At 35.6% G+C, this 15933-nt stretch overlaps 1 protein-coding gene across 14 annotated transcripts in view; it reads right to left on the bottom strand.

Annotated features, from left to right (window-relative positions):
* Window positions 1–2691: 2691 nt before the first annotated feature.
* Window positions 2692–15933, bottom strand: part of PLSCR1 (phospholipid scramblase 1) — a 28958-nt gene continuing 15716 nt past the window's right edge. For all 14 annotated transcript variants that reach the window (XM_025880935.2, XM_073898847.1, XM_025880944.2 and 11 more), the window contains 4 exons: window positions 14814–15034; window positions 13212–13373; window positions 5281–5442; window positions 2692–2960 (listed from right to left, as the gene is read on the bottom strand). In XM_025880935.2, coding sequence (XP_025736720.1) covers window positions 2928–2960; window positions 5281–5442; window positions 13212–13373; window positions 14814–15034 — 578 coding nt within the window. In that variant the 3' untranslated portion in view covers window positions 2692–2927. The remainder of the gene's footprint in view (window positions 2961–5280; window positions 5443–13211; window positions 13374–14813; window positions 15035–15933) is intronic.

Here is a 15933-nt window from a genome sequence, read left to right as displayed (position 1 = left end):
CTATTTGATTCAATAGGTAATAATGCCTCGCTATTAATATTTTGATGCTCAAATTGTCTTTAATTTTGCTGGTGAGAGCCCTTTCATGATCGTTCTTTCATCCTTTAGACATGGTCCATCAAGTACCTCCTTGCTTTTCCGTAAGTTGTTTGAGGTTTGTCTTGTTCTTTTCCCTGACACAACTCTGGGATCAACCATTTCTTCAAGGGCCCAGTTCAACTGCAGAGTGTATTTGGAAGCCAAAATTCAGAACTTGATGGACAGAATGACAGCCTGAGATGTGATGTTTTCCTTTGCTCTCTTCGGGGTAGAAGACAGGCAAAAAGGACCCCTGTTCTGAATGAGTCCATGACACTACATTTCTACAGGTCACATCATTCTGAGGGAAAGAATCTCTGAAATGGTATGGTCTCCACTTTAAAGCAGGCAAAGGAAAATGGGGGGACAAGGCCCCAAGTACCTTTATAGAATTTACTTTTTAGTCCCACATTCTTCTTCCTTTAAAAATTGCTTGTGATTAAAGAATACTGAATTGATTGAACCCTATTGGTGAAGTAAGGAAAAATGAACCAGACTGGCAACATCATAGAAGCTAGGCCACAGAAACCCTTCTACTACAGCTTAAGAATGTTTGCCATAGGACAGGCATGTGATAATTGTTTTATGAATAATCATAAATAGGTTATTTTGATTAATTTTGTCTGCTATGTAGTAAATCCATTCACCCAGAGACTACAGTCCATTTTGGTTGCAAATATATTTTCTTATATTTTTAAAGTATTCTCTTGGCCCCATCTGATTTCTGCTTTTGAAATTCCTGTTGTATATCAATTAAAATTGATCTATCTGTTCCTCAGGAATCACCTTTTCCCTCTACCCTTTGAGTTTGTCTGACTTCCTGGAGAATTTCTAAAATCCCTTTTACTTTATGTGTTATCCTTCTACTTTATGCCATCTATTGTTCCAGTGTCTCCATCAAATTTTTCAACATTAAAATTTTGTCTCACCAGAATGTTCCTTTTTCTCTACTGCCTTTTCCAGAAATAAATATGCAGCATTCCTTCAAATCTCATTGAAATTATAAACTTGTGTACAAATGTCAGGACATTTGTTGCAATTCCTGGTAATTTTCTCATTTAAATTTCTAACTTTTCATGTGTGATGATTTTTCTCTTTATTAATGTTTCATGATAATATATTTTTCTAGTATTTGAACTTAAATGAGTTCTGCAGAGTGTGTGGGTTTCTGCTCAACACTTCCTTGCACATCCTTGAAGAAGGAAAGAACTGTTTAGATCAGTTGTAGTTTTACTTTGCTTAACTAGAGTTCCTGAATCTTATGCAAAGAACGGGGAGGAGGAGTAGGAGAGCAGAGGGATAATGAAAGTAAGATGTAGCCTCTAAGAAACAGCAATGAAAGTACCTTCACTTTATCTGGCATGCTGTCTGTACCAACTGTAAACTCAACACGAGTGTTTCAGTTACACCTCATTATTGGAATCTGGCATGGCGGGGGCGGCTGTCTGGGCTAATGAAAGTTTGTCGCTTTCCCTGTAGCTCCCCTGCCATCCCAATGTTCTCAACACTAGGGGCTAGTGGTGTTGCTGGAGTTCTGCTAAAGATGAACCGGAGTTTCTCCCCAAAGTCCTTATTTCCTAAACACACTTTTTTTTTGCATTAGTTAAATTGTGAGTTAGACATATCCTCTTTCCTACAAAATACAGTATAAAAATTCCTTTAAATTTCTGACAGGTAGAAATATTACTTTACAGCACTGGTATGGATTTTAATAAAGATCATCATATGCTTTTGCTCCTTTTAAAGGAGATCTGAAAGGGAACAGGTGGTAAATGTGTAATGTTTAGAATACCATCGAAATTGACTAATCACAGTTTATTTAAATATCAAATATGCAACGAAATGTATCAATAATTTTTAAATCAGTTATTTGATTGTTGGTGTAAATAATCGAACAGACCATTACTGAAGTTTCTACTCAGAGGAATATATATGTTCTATTTAATACCTGAGTGACCTCATAACTATTATGCTCTATGAATGATAAAATGAATACAGGAGCTAACCATTCATTCCATGTGTAAATAATTACTTCAAAAATTACAACAATGTTCTAGTTTTATAGTGAGTCTTTAAATGTGTTCTTCTTTAGGACATATCTTTTTCATTGGAAATCATTAAAACATCAGTAATTTACTGTCTTGTCAATATGAAAATCTTTTTATAGTAGCAGATTAGCTTATAAAAGAAATTAAATATACTGTAATTTGCTGAACAAAAAAATACACATTTTATGTTCCTTGGTAATATGAATATTAAGTATTATTTTGACATAATTGTAAAAGAAACTGAAATTATATTGATTTTTAACATGTGAATATATGGCATTTGCAAAGTAACATTAGTAGTTACTAATTTTAGTAACTTTAGTAGTTACTACTAATTAGTAGTAACTAACACATTAGTTACACATGTGAAGTAAATTGGAACTATATTTAATAAAATGTAACTTTTTATATTAAAATTACTTCAATAAGGCTTTAAATAATTTTCTCTAAAAATTGAAAATAAAAGAGATTACAGTTCAAAACAATTTACCATGGGAAGTTTCATGATTAAATGTAAAAATTCCCATGTCCTTTCTCCAAAATACATAAAGAAAAAGAAAATGTATGAAATAAAAAATGCATAAAAACATTTATAAGTGATATAGAAAATAAACTCATAATTTGAAAAGTCATATATGACAGGAGCTTCAGGCATCACAGTATAATTCACATATGCTATAAGTCATTTCAGTAAAGAAAAAAAAAACAGTGAGCTTTTCTTTTACATAGTCCCAATCAATACACAGACTTCAAACTTTCTGAGGAGACTTTCATTAATCCACCATCACGCTCCTTTTATTCTCAGTTTCCACTGCTTTCAAAAAACATGAAGTCCTAGATAAAAACAAAAATACAGAAATGAGTTTTCAGCAACAAAGCAGGGAACATCTGGGAAAAGTTGATAGCTTTCTAATATAATAACACATAAATCCTGTAATTCTATTCACTTACTGATTACCTGCATGAATTTAATTTATTCTCTGGTAATTCTTCTAAATTTCACTTTTTCTCATGCCACTCAGAATATTCCTATTTTTGATCTTTCTTCCTTAACTTTTTGTACTTCTTCTCTAGTAATACAACTTTTCTTAAGACTGGAATTCAATGTACAACTTTCAGATTTTCTCAGGAGAATAACAGCCATCTTAGGGGTAGCATGCATCTTAGATTTTTTTGTCCCAGTTTTATGATTTCTCTCGCAAACTTGTCCACTGTGTTCCCCAACTTGTCTCACTACATCAGTGTCTAACCAGACCCCCCTTCCCTATGACTTTCATCAAATCCTATGGATATTCTCTCACATCTATCATTTTCCTTTATCTGTTCACACAGAAATAATTTAATCCTTATCATCATTTACTTGAAATTGCACTATTGTTAATTTTACCTCTCATCAATCCATTTCTTACATAGTCACCAGGATTTATCTTTCTGAGATTTGGATTTATAGCTTTTTATTTATACCTAGTTTAAAACCAACCAATTAACTAAATAATTTTCAGTGTCTTCCCCACATCTACAAGAAGTTGTCCAATCTTTAAAAGTCCTTTAGAAGAGGCCCAATGTGCACCATAGTCATTTCCTAATAACCCCACCACAACTCCCAACCCCATTTCTCATCTATCCAAACACCCCAGACTGTCCTCTCTTCCCTTTATACACCATATCTTTGGTTATTGTGTGTGTACCTCTGGTCAAACCATTTCCTAAGGTTAAGTCTAATTTTACTTTTCACGTGAAATAAACAGTGAAAGCACAGTTTTTAAACCTAACTGTGGTTATATTTAGAACTTTATACAGAAAACATCGAGCCTATCCCAAATTAGATAGAATAGCAAAATAAAATCCTAATGGCCACTCACCAAGTTTTAATAATTATTAACATGACCAATCTTGGTTCATTAATTACTCTATCTCCTAAATCCCCCTTGCCCTCACCCTCATTATTTAAAAGCAAATCTGTGATATCCTACCATTTTATGCTGAAACACTTCAGTGTGTGCCCCTAAAAATGTGGACTCTCTTGTTTTTATATAAGCCCAATGTCATTAGCAAATTTTTAAAAATAATATATTAATATCATCAAATAGCCAGTCAATGTTCAAATTTCTCTGAATTCCTTCTAAATGTCTTTTTATATTCATTTGTTCAAATCAGTATCTAAATACGGTCTACAAATAGCATTAAGTTGAGGTCTCTTAAGTTTCTCTCTCTTTTTATATTATTTTTATCGTTTCATTTTACTGACACTTATTTGTTGAAGTAACTGGATCCTTTTTCTGTATATTTTCTCACTTTTTAGTGTTTTTGGCATTGCATCCTCACGTCAGTGTTTAAGATGTTCATCTAGTGGCTCCAAACCTTCCTTGCATACTGGAATCACCTGATGCTCTAAACAGCTTGCAGGCTTGGTCCCACTTCAGATATTTTGATTTACTATCTGGCTGCAGTCTTGACAAAGGGAGTTTGATAGCTATCCAGGTATTTCTACTGAGCAGCTAGGGTTGGAAACTCTTGCTCTGTCCCAAGAGTCCTTGATTTTGGCTGCATATGGAGTCACCTGGGGAGCTATACAAACTTCTAATTCTGAGCCTCTAATTTAGTTAAATTGGCATACAGCCTGATACTTGGGTTTTTTTTTTAAAGTTCCCTGGCTGATTAAATGTGAAGATAAGTTCAGAATCACAGCTCTATCCCACGTAATTCCTTTCAAATGGCAGTTCTACTTAATGGCTTGATTGGATGTTTACTCTTATTACAGTTTGCACTCCTGTATTAGATGATTTAATTTAATAATGAATCAGGACAAAATCTTGTTTTACTGAGCCTACTCCATGTAAGCCCAAATTCAAACTCTTTTTCACAGTACTGACTTCAATTTTTAAATAAAAACCCCAAAGACCAGGGCCCCTCCTTAACACATGAGGTCTTTCTGTTACCAAATGAAACTGCATAGACTCTCCAGAGAAACTAGTCACCTGCAAACCCAGAATACCAGGAGATAATGAAATTTCAGAGCTAGAATTAAATGGGCCCCCTTGGAATAAAACCTATAAATTTAACAAGGTCATTTAAAAATGTACAACTTACTAAATCATTTCAGAATGATACTAGAAAAACCATCTAAACCCAAGATTAGCAAGAATAGACTCACAACGAGAAAACATGCACCGAGCATCACAGCTTTCATTTTCACATCAAGGTCTAAAGGGAACTGGATGCCAAAGTTATCAGCATCTGTAAATGCTTCTCTCATGAAACCAGTCCACTGCTTGGAAATCTTTCCAACCACATTTTCTTCATCAAGAGATCTAATCTAAAATGAAAAAAAAAAAACCATTCTTAATGAATTCTAGAAAACTAGTAACAAACTAAAAGTTGAAATAAAGTGAAATACTCTATCAAAATTATGTGCAATACTTAACTATGAACATTATATCACTCATTAAATGTATATAGATTCTTGTATCTACTTTTAGATGCATGAAAAAAGAAACCTGTTTCTTTGCTGCAGAGAACTGAACATGAAAGTAGTTTTGCTTAAATATTTAACATTTTCTATTCTACATTAAGATAGTAATAGATGAGTTGATCTAAAACAAAATTTAAGCAGAAAAAAATACAAATATAAAATGTTTCTTTGGTGAAATTTCCAGAAGCCATCAGGAAGGTATTAAATTAATCCCCCATGCTGTAAGAGAAGCACAGAGAGTTTACATAAGCTGTGTTTAAATGTGATGGGAGGGTTCATTACCACCATCAGTAGGAAAATATGAAATGCAAAGAGCCTGGAAAAGAAGACTGGCAGTTTTGAGTAAAGGAAAATAACCAATAAGTAACTTGATGGGATGTCACAGGTCAAGAGTTGGGGTAAGACTGAACAGTGAGGTGGATGGACAGTGAACAACAAAAAGAAGGGCAGATGATAAAAAGAGCTCCAAAGTAAAATTTTCTAATTTTACAATTCTGCCTGAGGAAAGCCCAGGGCCATCTTAAAGAGTTGAACATTTTGTGGCTGGACAAATGCACCTCACCAAGTAGGTATGTGGGGGGATGAACGTAGCCCACACTTACCATGGCATGTGCATGCAGAGTTATGTCAAACCAGGAAGAGAAGTGTCCTTTTCAAATGGGCACAAGGTACCACAAGTGCCAGCAACACCCACAGAAGCCCTAGCTCAGGCTGAGAACAGCAAAATAAATGTGGGGAAACCAGGGGTACCTAGGTGGCTCGGTCGGTTAAGTGTCTGCCTTTGGCTCAGGTCATGATCCCAGGGCCCTGGGATCAAGTCCCACATTGGGCTCCATTCTCAGCGGGAGCCTACTTCTCCCTCTCCCTCTGTTGCTCCCCCTGCTTGTGCTCTCTCTCTCTGACAAATAAATAAAATCTTTAAAAAAATGCGGGGAAACTAAAAACAGCTGACTCATTTTATTTTGGCATGGGTGGATGGGTTCTTTACAAATTTGAAATAAACTGCTAACTTGACTGTGATAGCATAGATTACTGTTCAGCAAATATTCATGCACTACCCTCCCCCGCCATTTGAAGGCCCAGTATATGTCCCTGTACACTGATATTTAGGGTTGGCCATATGACTTAATGACTAATGGAATGTTAGTAGATGTGACATGAACAGAGGCCTTAAACATTGTTAAGTAGTTTGGCCTGGCTCTTGCTCTCCAGTGATCAGCCACTAGAAATACATAATCCAGGTAGCTGCATTTGCTACAGTTCCAGATTGAATATACCTGGAGTAGACTTGAGGCCAACTTACAGCCCAAATCAGAGCCATCTAGCTTCAGCCTGGGTATATTCCCTGAGACACAATTGACCTGCATAGCCATTAGCATGAGAATAAATACCTGTAGTTTTAAGCCACTGAGCTTTAGGGGTTATTTGTTATGCAACATTATTGTGGCTAAACAAACTAATACAAATTCCTCTTGCATACCTGTGTTTTTTGTTTGCTTTTAAAGATTTATTGATTTATTTGAAAGAGAGAGAGCATAAGTGGGAGGGACAGAAGGAGAGGGAGAGAGAATCTTAAGTAGACTCCACACTGAGCATGGAGCCTGAAACAGGGCTGGATCCCAGGACCCTGAGATCATGACCTGAGCTGAAACCAAGAGTCTGATACTTAACTGACTGCACCACCCAGGCACCCCTGTGTTTTATACATTAATAGCTGTCATCAGCATTTGAAGCTAGTAATAAAACATTATATTTATTTTTAAATTTAGTCATTTTTAATTTCTGAATTGTTTTTTAAATGAAATATACAAAAGATAATTTATAAGCCACCATAATCCTACCATTAGATTTAACCAATATTGACTTTTCTCCTTTTTATTCCTACAGTAAGAAATTTAAAAATTTACCAAAATTTATGTAAGAAGTAGAACATGTAATTTTTTATGAAAAGGCTCAGATGTGAATAATGATTTATAACTGAAAAGTAAATAGGATTAGATAATTTTTAGCTAAATTCTAGGTATTTAAAAATGGAAAATTTATACAATAAAATGATTGCAACTTCTAGAAATATTAAACTAATATTATATACCTATACATTTATACTGATGATAGTGGTATTCTAAAAATAAATCTATAGGCTCATTTATAATATAAATATAAATGCAAAAAATTCAAATAGAACATTAGTACCTAGAACCTAGGTAAGTAGCAAAAGAATATAGTGTAATAAATTGTATAATGCTAGGACATCATATAATTCAAAACATATTGGTATATCAGATGCTGAAAAAGTATTTTATTTATTAGCTAATTAAGCATTTATGTAACATTTAGCATATGCATAACATATAAATGCTTTATAAGTATCAGGTGATTTTTCCCCCCTCACAGTATCTTTACAAAATATGTACTATTATTAAACACAGTTTTCATATGGAAAAACTGAGGCAAGTAGAGGTTAAATAATTTGTCTAAGTTCACATATAAGGAGTCATGGGGAGGACTTCAAACCCAGGCACTCTGTTCCAGAATCTATAAACATGACCACTATGATACCCTGCTTTTAGATACTTCGGTATCAATTCTTAATAAAAATCTAGGTAAGGGGTCAGCAAACAATGATCAGTGGGCCAAATCTAGCCTACCCACCTTTTTTGTAAAAAAGTCATACTAGGACACAGTTATATGCAGTATTTATATATTGTCTGTAAATATTTTCATGCAACAATGACAGACTTGAATAGTTGCACACAATGACCATATGACCCATAAAGTCTAAAATGTTTTCTATCTCATCTTTAAAATTTCTTTTTGCTAATTCTTACTCTAGGTAAAATAGGACTAGAAAAACAATATGAAAAATAATAGCCAATGTCTTTTTAAATTGTGAAACATTTCAACTGAAGTCATCAACTTGGCAGGTATTCTCACAATTGGCATTACTGTTCAGTTTTGCCACTCAAGTAGACTAGAAAAGAAAATGAGCTAATTGGTAAATAGACATGAGAAGTTAAAATGATTTCACTTTGCTCTGTAATTTTTAACTAGAAAAAACAAGTATAAAGAAGCAAAAATGTTTCTTAAGTTAAATACCAGAATCCAGTCAGAAGAATGGATAAAAGGTAAAAAAATAAATAGCCTTTTTCAATATTAAGAATAAGTATCTAATACATCTATATTCCTTCTTAACAGTGATAATGCCTATAAATTACTTAGGAAAATTTTAACAAAAAAAAGATAGAGGTTCTATATAAAGAAAACCATTTGATCTTATGAAGAATATAAAATTAGATATGAATGAATAAAAAGACATAACACTTCTGGGATGAGACAGGTTTACCATCATAAAAATGCTACTTTTTGAAAAATAGTATACAGATTTAATACAACACCAATAGGATTCTAACTTTTGAAAAATTGCCTTAATATTCACAGGAAGGGAAAAATCTGATAGTAGCAAAAAATATGATAAAGAAGAATATAAGTGGCTGTTTGGCTATGACTAGATATAGAATACATCATTAAATTGCCATAATTGAATCATAAGGCACTGTTGTAAGAACAGATAATTAGATCAATGAAACAGAGGGGAATCTAGAAATAGATTCCATTATTTATGGGAATTTAATGTACAGTATTTCAATTCAGCAAGGAATGGCTACTTAATAAATTGTCATGACATAGCTGTCTGGCCATCTGAAGGAAAAAAATGTTTGATTCTGTCTTCTACAAATAAAATTCCTGGTAAGTTAAAGATTTAAATATAAAAAGATTAAAGAAATAAATAAAATATAAAGTTGGGGATAACTTCATAATCAAGACAGGAGAATGAGAAGATATTAAAATAGACATATGTGACTATATATGACACATATTTGTATATAAATATAAAAATATAAATACATATATATATATAAATTCCACAAAGAAAGGGTAGATTTGTGGAAACTATTTGCAGGTCAGAGGACAGATGCAGGGTCAATGTCTTCAACATACAAATTACATTTATAAATTGACAAGAAAAAAGTAAACAACCCAATAAAAATATAGGCAACAGATATGAATAGACAATTCAAAGAGAGAAAACACAACTAGCCAGTAAACTTAGAGTAAAATGTTCATAATCCCTAACGTTCAAGGAATTACATATTAGAGATAACCTTCCCGCCCTCCCACTTCCTGATTTTAGGTTTCCCTTTTTAGTTTGAAGTTTGCAGTTCAAGTTGTATCTGAGTGTCATTTCTTCTAACTCAAAACTCCTTGTACTTTTTGAATCTGAGAAACCAGGGCATTAAGTCTGCATGATTTTATCCATTTATCTCTTTGAATATTATCTCGGTACATTCTCTGTATTCTCTTTTTCTGTGACTTCTTTTTGGCACATGCAAGAGTAGTTTATTCTAGCTTTCACAATTCTTTAAATTTTTTTGGTCCCTTCAAATTTATCTTTTCCCACCCTCCTATTTATTTTCCTCATATAGATCATCCAGTTCATTAATTCCCTCTTCACCTGTATCTAATTTTCAGCTCAACCCAAAGAGAGGTTTCAGCTCAACCCTTCCAATGAGGTTTCATCAATGAGTGTTCCTTATTTCTGGAATTTCTATTTGGTTTGTTTTCAGATCCTCGTGTCCTTTTTCAAATAGTCTCATTTTCCCCTTATGACCTTTTTCTGTTTCTTCTTTAGCCTCTTTAATGTTTATTTAGATATTTCTTATATGATTGATTGCAGACTTTTGTATTATATGCAGTTTGTTGGTGGTGAATTAATTCTTAGAACATTATGTAATTTTTGATCTGTTCTTGTGAATATCAGCTTTTTCTATAGGAACAGAGTGTTTTGGTAATCAGTCTTTGGTGATCTCCTTCTAGTGTGCTTTTGCATTTAATTCCATCATCTGTCATCACCAGTCAGGATCAGTTTCTATGTTACGACGTTCCTCATCCATAACAGTGGTATGAATTCAGACTTCAGACTCATAGAGGGGACTATAATGTATTAGCAGTTTCATGGTTTTTTTTTTTCCCCCTACTAAAAGTCCTGGAAGTAGACAGATTCCCTTATTGCCTCCATGGGATAAAAAGTCTACTTGTCTTTCTTCTACTCACCCTTGGGACAATCTCATGGCTTCAACTACCATCTATATGCTGAACACATCCCAAACTTTTTCTCTACATACCAAAAATCCAACATAACTCAAATACAAATTATGAGGTTCTCACAAATCAACTGTTTCTTCTCCAAGTTTGTTAACCTGGCTAATGGCATCATTATCCATTCAGCTTCTTCTTCTTCTTCTTTTTTTTTTTTTAAGATTTTATTTATTTATTTGACAGAGAGAGACAGCGAGAGCAGGAACACAAGCAGGGGGAGTGGGAGAGGGAGAAGCAGGCTTCTCGCTGAGCAGGGAGCCCGATGTGGGACTCGATCCCAGGACCCTGGGATCATGATCTGAGCTGAAGGCAGACGCTTAATGACTGAGCCACCCAGGCGCCCTTTCTTTTTTTTTTTTTTTTGAGAGAGAGAAAGAAAGGGATTGAGAGAGCAGGGCTGGGGGTGGGGACAGGGAGAGGGAGAGGGGGAGAGAGAATCTCAAGCAGGCTCCATGCCCAGTGTGGAGCCCATTGCAGGGCTCAGTCTCATGACCCTGAGATCATGACCTGAGCCGAAATCAAGAGTTGGATGCTTAACTGACAGCGCCATCCAGGTGCCCCTCATTGAGCTTCTTAAACATCAGATATTAGAACAATATGAATCAGAATCATCTCCAAATTTTCTTTCATGCTCAGCTGGCATCAAAGCCATGAATCAGTCCCACTTGGTATACTTATGAAATGTCTCCGAATTATTTCTCCCTTTAGGATGGTTCCTGCTCATTTTGTTCAGGCCATTGTCTCTTTTCTACTCTGTTTCCATACCATCAACACTATGACGGAATCCATGTTCCATAGTGGTTCCTCGTACTGATAATTCCTGCTTCCAAACTTTTCATTACCTAGCCTACAGAAAATGATTCAAGGGACTACTTTCTCAGCTCCCTCAAAGATGTTACCTAGTTAGCACCATTCTAGATGCACAGGAGAGTAGTTCATTCATTACATATAATGGATGCTTTAAGGCATCCACTGAGAAGGGTTGCTGGGAGATTTCTAAATTCCTTAGCATTAAATATTAAAGTTTCACAATCCAATTCCGCTTGTTCCACCAGTATTTTCACTTACTTTCTACAAATAAAGTATATGTCAGCAAAAATTCTATTAATATTCGCTGAAAGAACAATTACCTCTCAGTCCTCTGGCTCTTTCATAGGAATGGTAACTCCTACATAGAGAACTTTTATTATACAAAAACTATAAAGTCTTGGGGCGCCTGGGTGGCTCAGTCAGTTAAGCGGCTGCCTTCGGCTCAGGTCATGATCCCGGGGTCCTGGGATCGAGCCCCACATCGGGCTCCCTGCTCAGCAGAGAGCCTGCTTCTCCCTCTCCCTCTGCCTGCCACTCTGCCCACTTGTGCTCTCTGTCAAATAAAAAAAAAAAAAACAAAAACAAAACTATAAAGTTTTTACACATGCATAGTATACATCCCCTCAATTCCCCCCTTACACTATGTATATGACTTTGTAAGAGTCTTCATAAAGTCTCTATCACGTGTTTTCTTAGAATTGCCTCTCTCATTCAACTCTGAAGTCACTGAGGGGAAGGATTAATTTTTATATAATCAGGGTCTAACAGAGGAATTGGAAATCATATGATTAAGAGAAGCCAGGCAGATAATACCAAGAATGGAGCTGGACAGTGGAAAACTGTAGGAAGTCAGGGGACAGTGTCAGATTTCATACATCTTATCATAAGGGGGCAGTCCTGCTCAGTTTTAGATTTTTGTTCCTTTTTGTGGAAATGTTGGTCCAGCTTAATATATTTTATGATTTTCCAAGAGAATCATGAAATCAAGATTAAGTTAAAAAACCTCCCTATTTTTATACATTTGCAACTAAATAATTTGGGCTACAAGGCTAGGCCATCTATGGAAAAACTGCTGTAATGAAATTCCTCCATGTAGTAAATACACAGATAAATTGTGGTTTACAGTGACCAAATTTAACACAAGGATAAAAAGAGGCATAATTGGGAAGTATATCTTACACTCTCTTTCTTAAAACTCTCTTTGCATAAGTGAGCTTTTTGTAGGAACTGGAAGATGTCAGAACTTCTGAAGAGAATCCAGAGCACTGGCAGCCTGTATTTCAGACTAGGGAAGGATTCATATGCCTTGGCAATCAGACCTAGATGATGAGGTTCACATTTTATTTAAAATGGATAATATATGGAGCATCCATATAGACACCACCATGTTCAAATGTTGGATGTTTTGCTTCTATCTATTTATTTGACTACAAGTCTCTGCTTCTCTTTTTTTCCATTTAGTATAATCAACACTGATGCTTCATCAGAGCATTAATCACCTCTCTGACCAAAGTTAAATATATAAGCACACTGTCTTCCTCTTGAAATATCAGGACACACAAATTTATTTTATTTGTAACATCCTCCCAAATTACATTACCCCTTACAAGGAAAGTAAGACGTGTAAACATCATCACATCTCTTACCTCAAAATCAACATCTGCACAACAGCTGCATAGAAGACATGGAGCAATAATTTTTAGTACATCCTCTCTCCTCTCATTTTGAATTGTAAACCTTGGCAGGCACGGATGCCAGATCTGCGTAACATAACCTATAGGTACACCAGGAGGAGCATAGATTGCTATCTATAAAAGCGAGAGAATATATATAAGTCATAATAAGTATAATGTTTAGTAATAACTCGTTTATTGAATACTTTTGAAGTGTCAGACACTGTTTTAAGCACCACTTAATTCATAACACATCTCTAAAAGGCTGGTACTATTATCCCTATTTATAGAGAAAGTAACTGAGGAGCAGAGAAGTGAATTAACTTGTATCAGATTCCCAACTACAAAGAAGAAAAGATGAGGTACAAACCTGGGCAGGCTGCATGCATCGTCTCCACTAAGGCTTTGCTCCACTGGCCTTTGTACATTTTTTAATCTCCATATTTATGAAAAATGTCTAAATTGTTAATGAACTCTTTTCTTAAACTTTTTTTAAAAACCGTGGTTTAGATGTAGGAACACAGCTCTGGTCAGTGGTACAGTTACTAAATATGAGTAGCAATGGTGCCAAAATGGAAAGAAAATGAAGCCTGGAATCTTGGCTCTGCTACTTAGCTAGGTGACCTTGAAAGTGCCTCAGTGTGCTCATCAGTAAATGACTTCCTAGCTCTGTTTTTTACAATAGTGTAATATATGTTAATGTACACTTTATATTGTAGAGCATATTACATCAAACTCCCAGTTTTTCCTCAGATATTCCTGGATAAATATTACTATATCTAACCTAAATGATATGGAAAGTAAATAATTCAGCATGAATAACTTCAATTAACCTTTTAAAATATGTACAGTACTAGATTTCAAATATTCATGTGCTTGTAACTGTGTCTGTCAGGCTAGCACAACTCTCTCTGTGGAATGACTGAGTGGCTCTGGCAGGGCTGGTCTCAGGCCAATGGAGACACAGGCAAAAATCAACTTCCCTATAAACTCTCTGTGCCCCAGCATCTCCCCTGAGATCCACATTCTCTATTAGTGGGCTGCCAAGTAAATGAAATAGACACCTGGTCTTTATGGAGCTAAAGGTACTCACAACTAGTGTATACTCTTATAGGGGGCTCAAATTCATTCATAATTTCTATGGATATATAAAAAAACAGGCACTGAAATTTTTCAGAGAGGGCCTCTCTGCAAGGTTGGCCCAAACTGTGGGATGAACACATGTAGGATATTCTAGGATATTCTCTATGGTCTCACTGCTCTGGCTTTGGCCAGGCTTTTCATGTTCCTTGTAGGTCAGGAACTTGCGCTACCTTCTTAGCTCTCCATGAAGATCAAGAAGCCTCGTCTCTGAGATCGCTGATCTCAACCTCATGAGACACACTACTCATGGCCATGGGGCTAACTGTTCATTGTTTTCCACTGCATTTCTTCTTGGACAATTTACTCTCAAGTATAAACTAAGAGCTTATGGACCAATTTTCCTTTAAATCTCATTTGATTACATAATTCAATGAAAGGGTAAAAATCCTTGCTGACCTACTTTACAAATGACACTGGTAATTGCTCACTGACCTCCTGAAGGCAGCAGGGGCAACAACAGCTGCCACACCTTAGTGGTCTCTCCAGAGTTATAACTTCTCGGCCCATATTATCAAGAATCCTCATGGTAAAAGGCCTAGAAGCCCCACAGCAATTTCGGGTACAGAAATCCGTATCCTCTGCTGCAAAGTAAATCCTTTGTCCAAAGCTGTTTTTAATTTCATATCTGTTATTACTTTCAAAACCTGTTAAGACTACAAACATAAAAGAGGAAATCATTATGACCATTATGCTAAAAGAATAATGAATCTATCCTAAGATACTATAATATGTAGTTATGCCATTTTCAGATGATACTTCAAGTAACACAGGAAGAAAGAAAAGGAAAGGTGTTTAGAGATGATCTAGACAGAGGATAGAAGGGAAAGGAAAGAAGAAAGAGAGGGTGTTAAGGCATAGAGAAATGAAGAGTCCCTATGTGATACATGGAACAGAAAACAACTCATATCTGCCTAATTCCACAGAAATGTCAGAAAGTCAGACTGCTGCTGAGGGATGGTGCAATAGTCTTAGTTGTGCTAGGTGTATGCAGAAAATATCCACAGGTATAGTTTTCATATATTCAATTACGTAGGGGATGGTTGCTACGTTTACACTCTTATGAAATATTCTATCAAATAAATTTTTTTATATACCATATTCATGGCTTATGTTTTTGCACTGTGTGAGGGAAGGTAATGAGAGGGCTTACTCTTAATGCACACATGTAGAAAGGGAGAGGGTGAAAATGGAAGGTGAATTAGAACATCACATTAGACCCAGAACACCCTTGTTTAGCTCAGCAGTAGTTACTCAGAAGTGGGAGATCGGTACTAGACAACGGGAAGAGGAGCTTGGCAACCAAGGCTCCAACTCATAGGCTATGTGGACCACTGGCATCCTAAGTAAGCTCTCTACTCTAGAGGGGGCTAATCTCTTCACAGGGAGACAGAGGTATGCTAAATGCTGATGCCCATGTGATATCTTATCAATGGGCTTCCCATACTGAATCACACATTGCAAACCTCTCCGTGCTTAGAGCCAGAAAGGAACAACTAATGGTCCCACTAGTCTATAGTCCTCATTAACGTGGGTCATGGGATGTCAGGCTACC

Source organism: Callorhinus ursinus, unplaced genomic scaffold (assembly GCF_003265705.2).
Source record: "Callorhinus ursinus isolate GAN/ISIS: 27379988/994484 unplaced genomic scaffold, GSC_fseal_2.0 scaffold1, whole genome shotgun sequence".
NCBI classification, from domain to species: domain Eukaryota; kingdom Metazoa; phylum Chordata; class Mammalia; order Carnivora; family Otariidae; genus Callorhinus; species Callorhinus ursinus.
The sequence above is the reverse complement of the archived record's forward strand: the minus strand, read 5'-3'. Positions and strand labels throughout refer to the sequence as shown.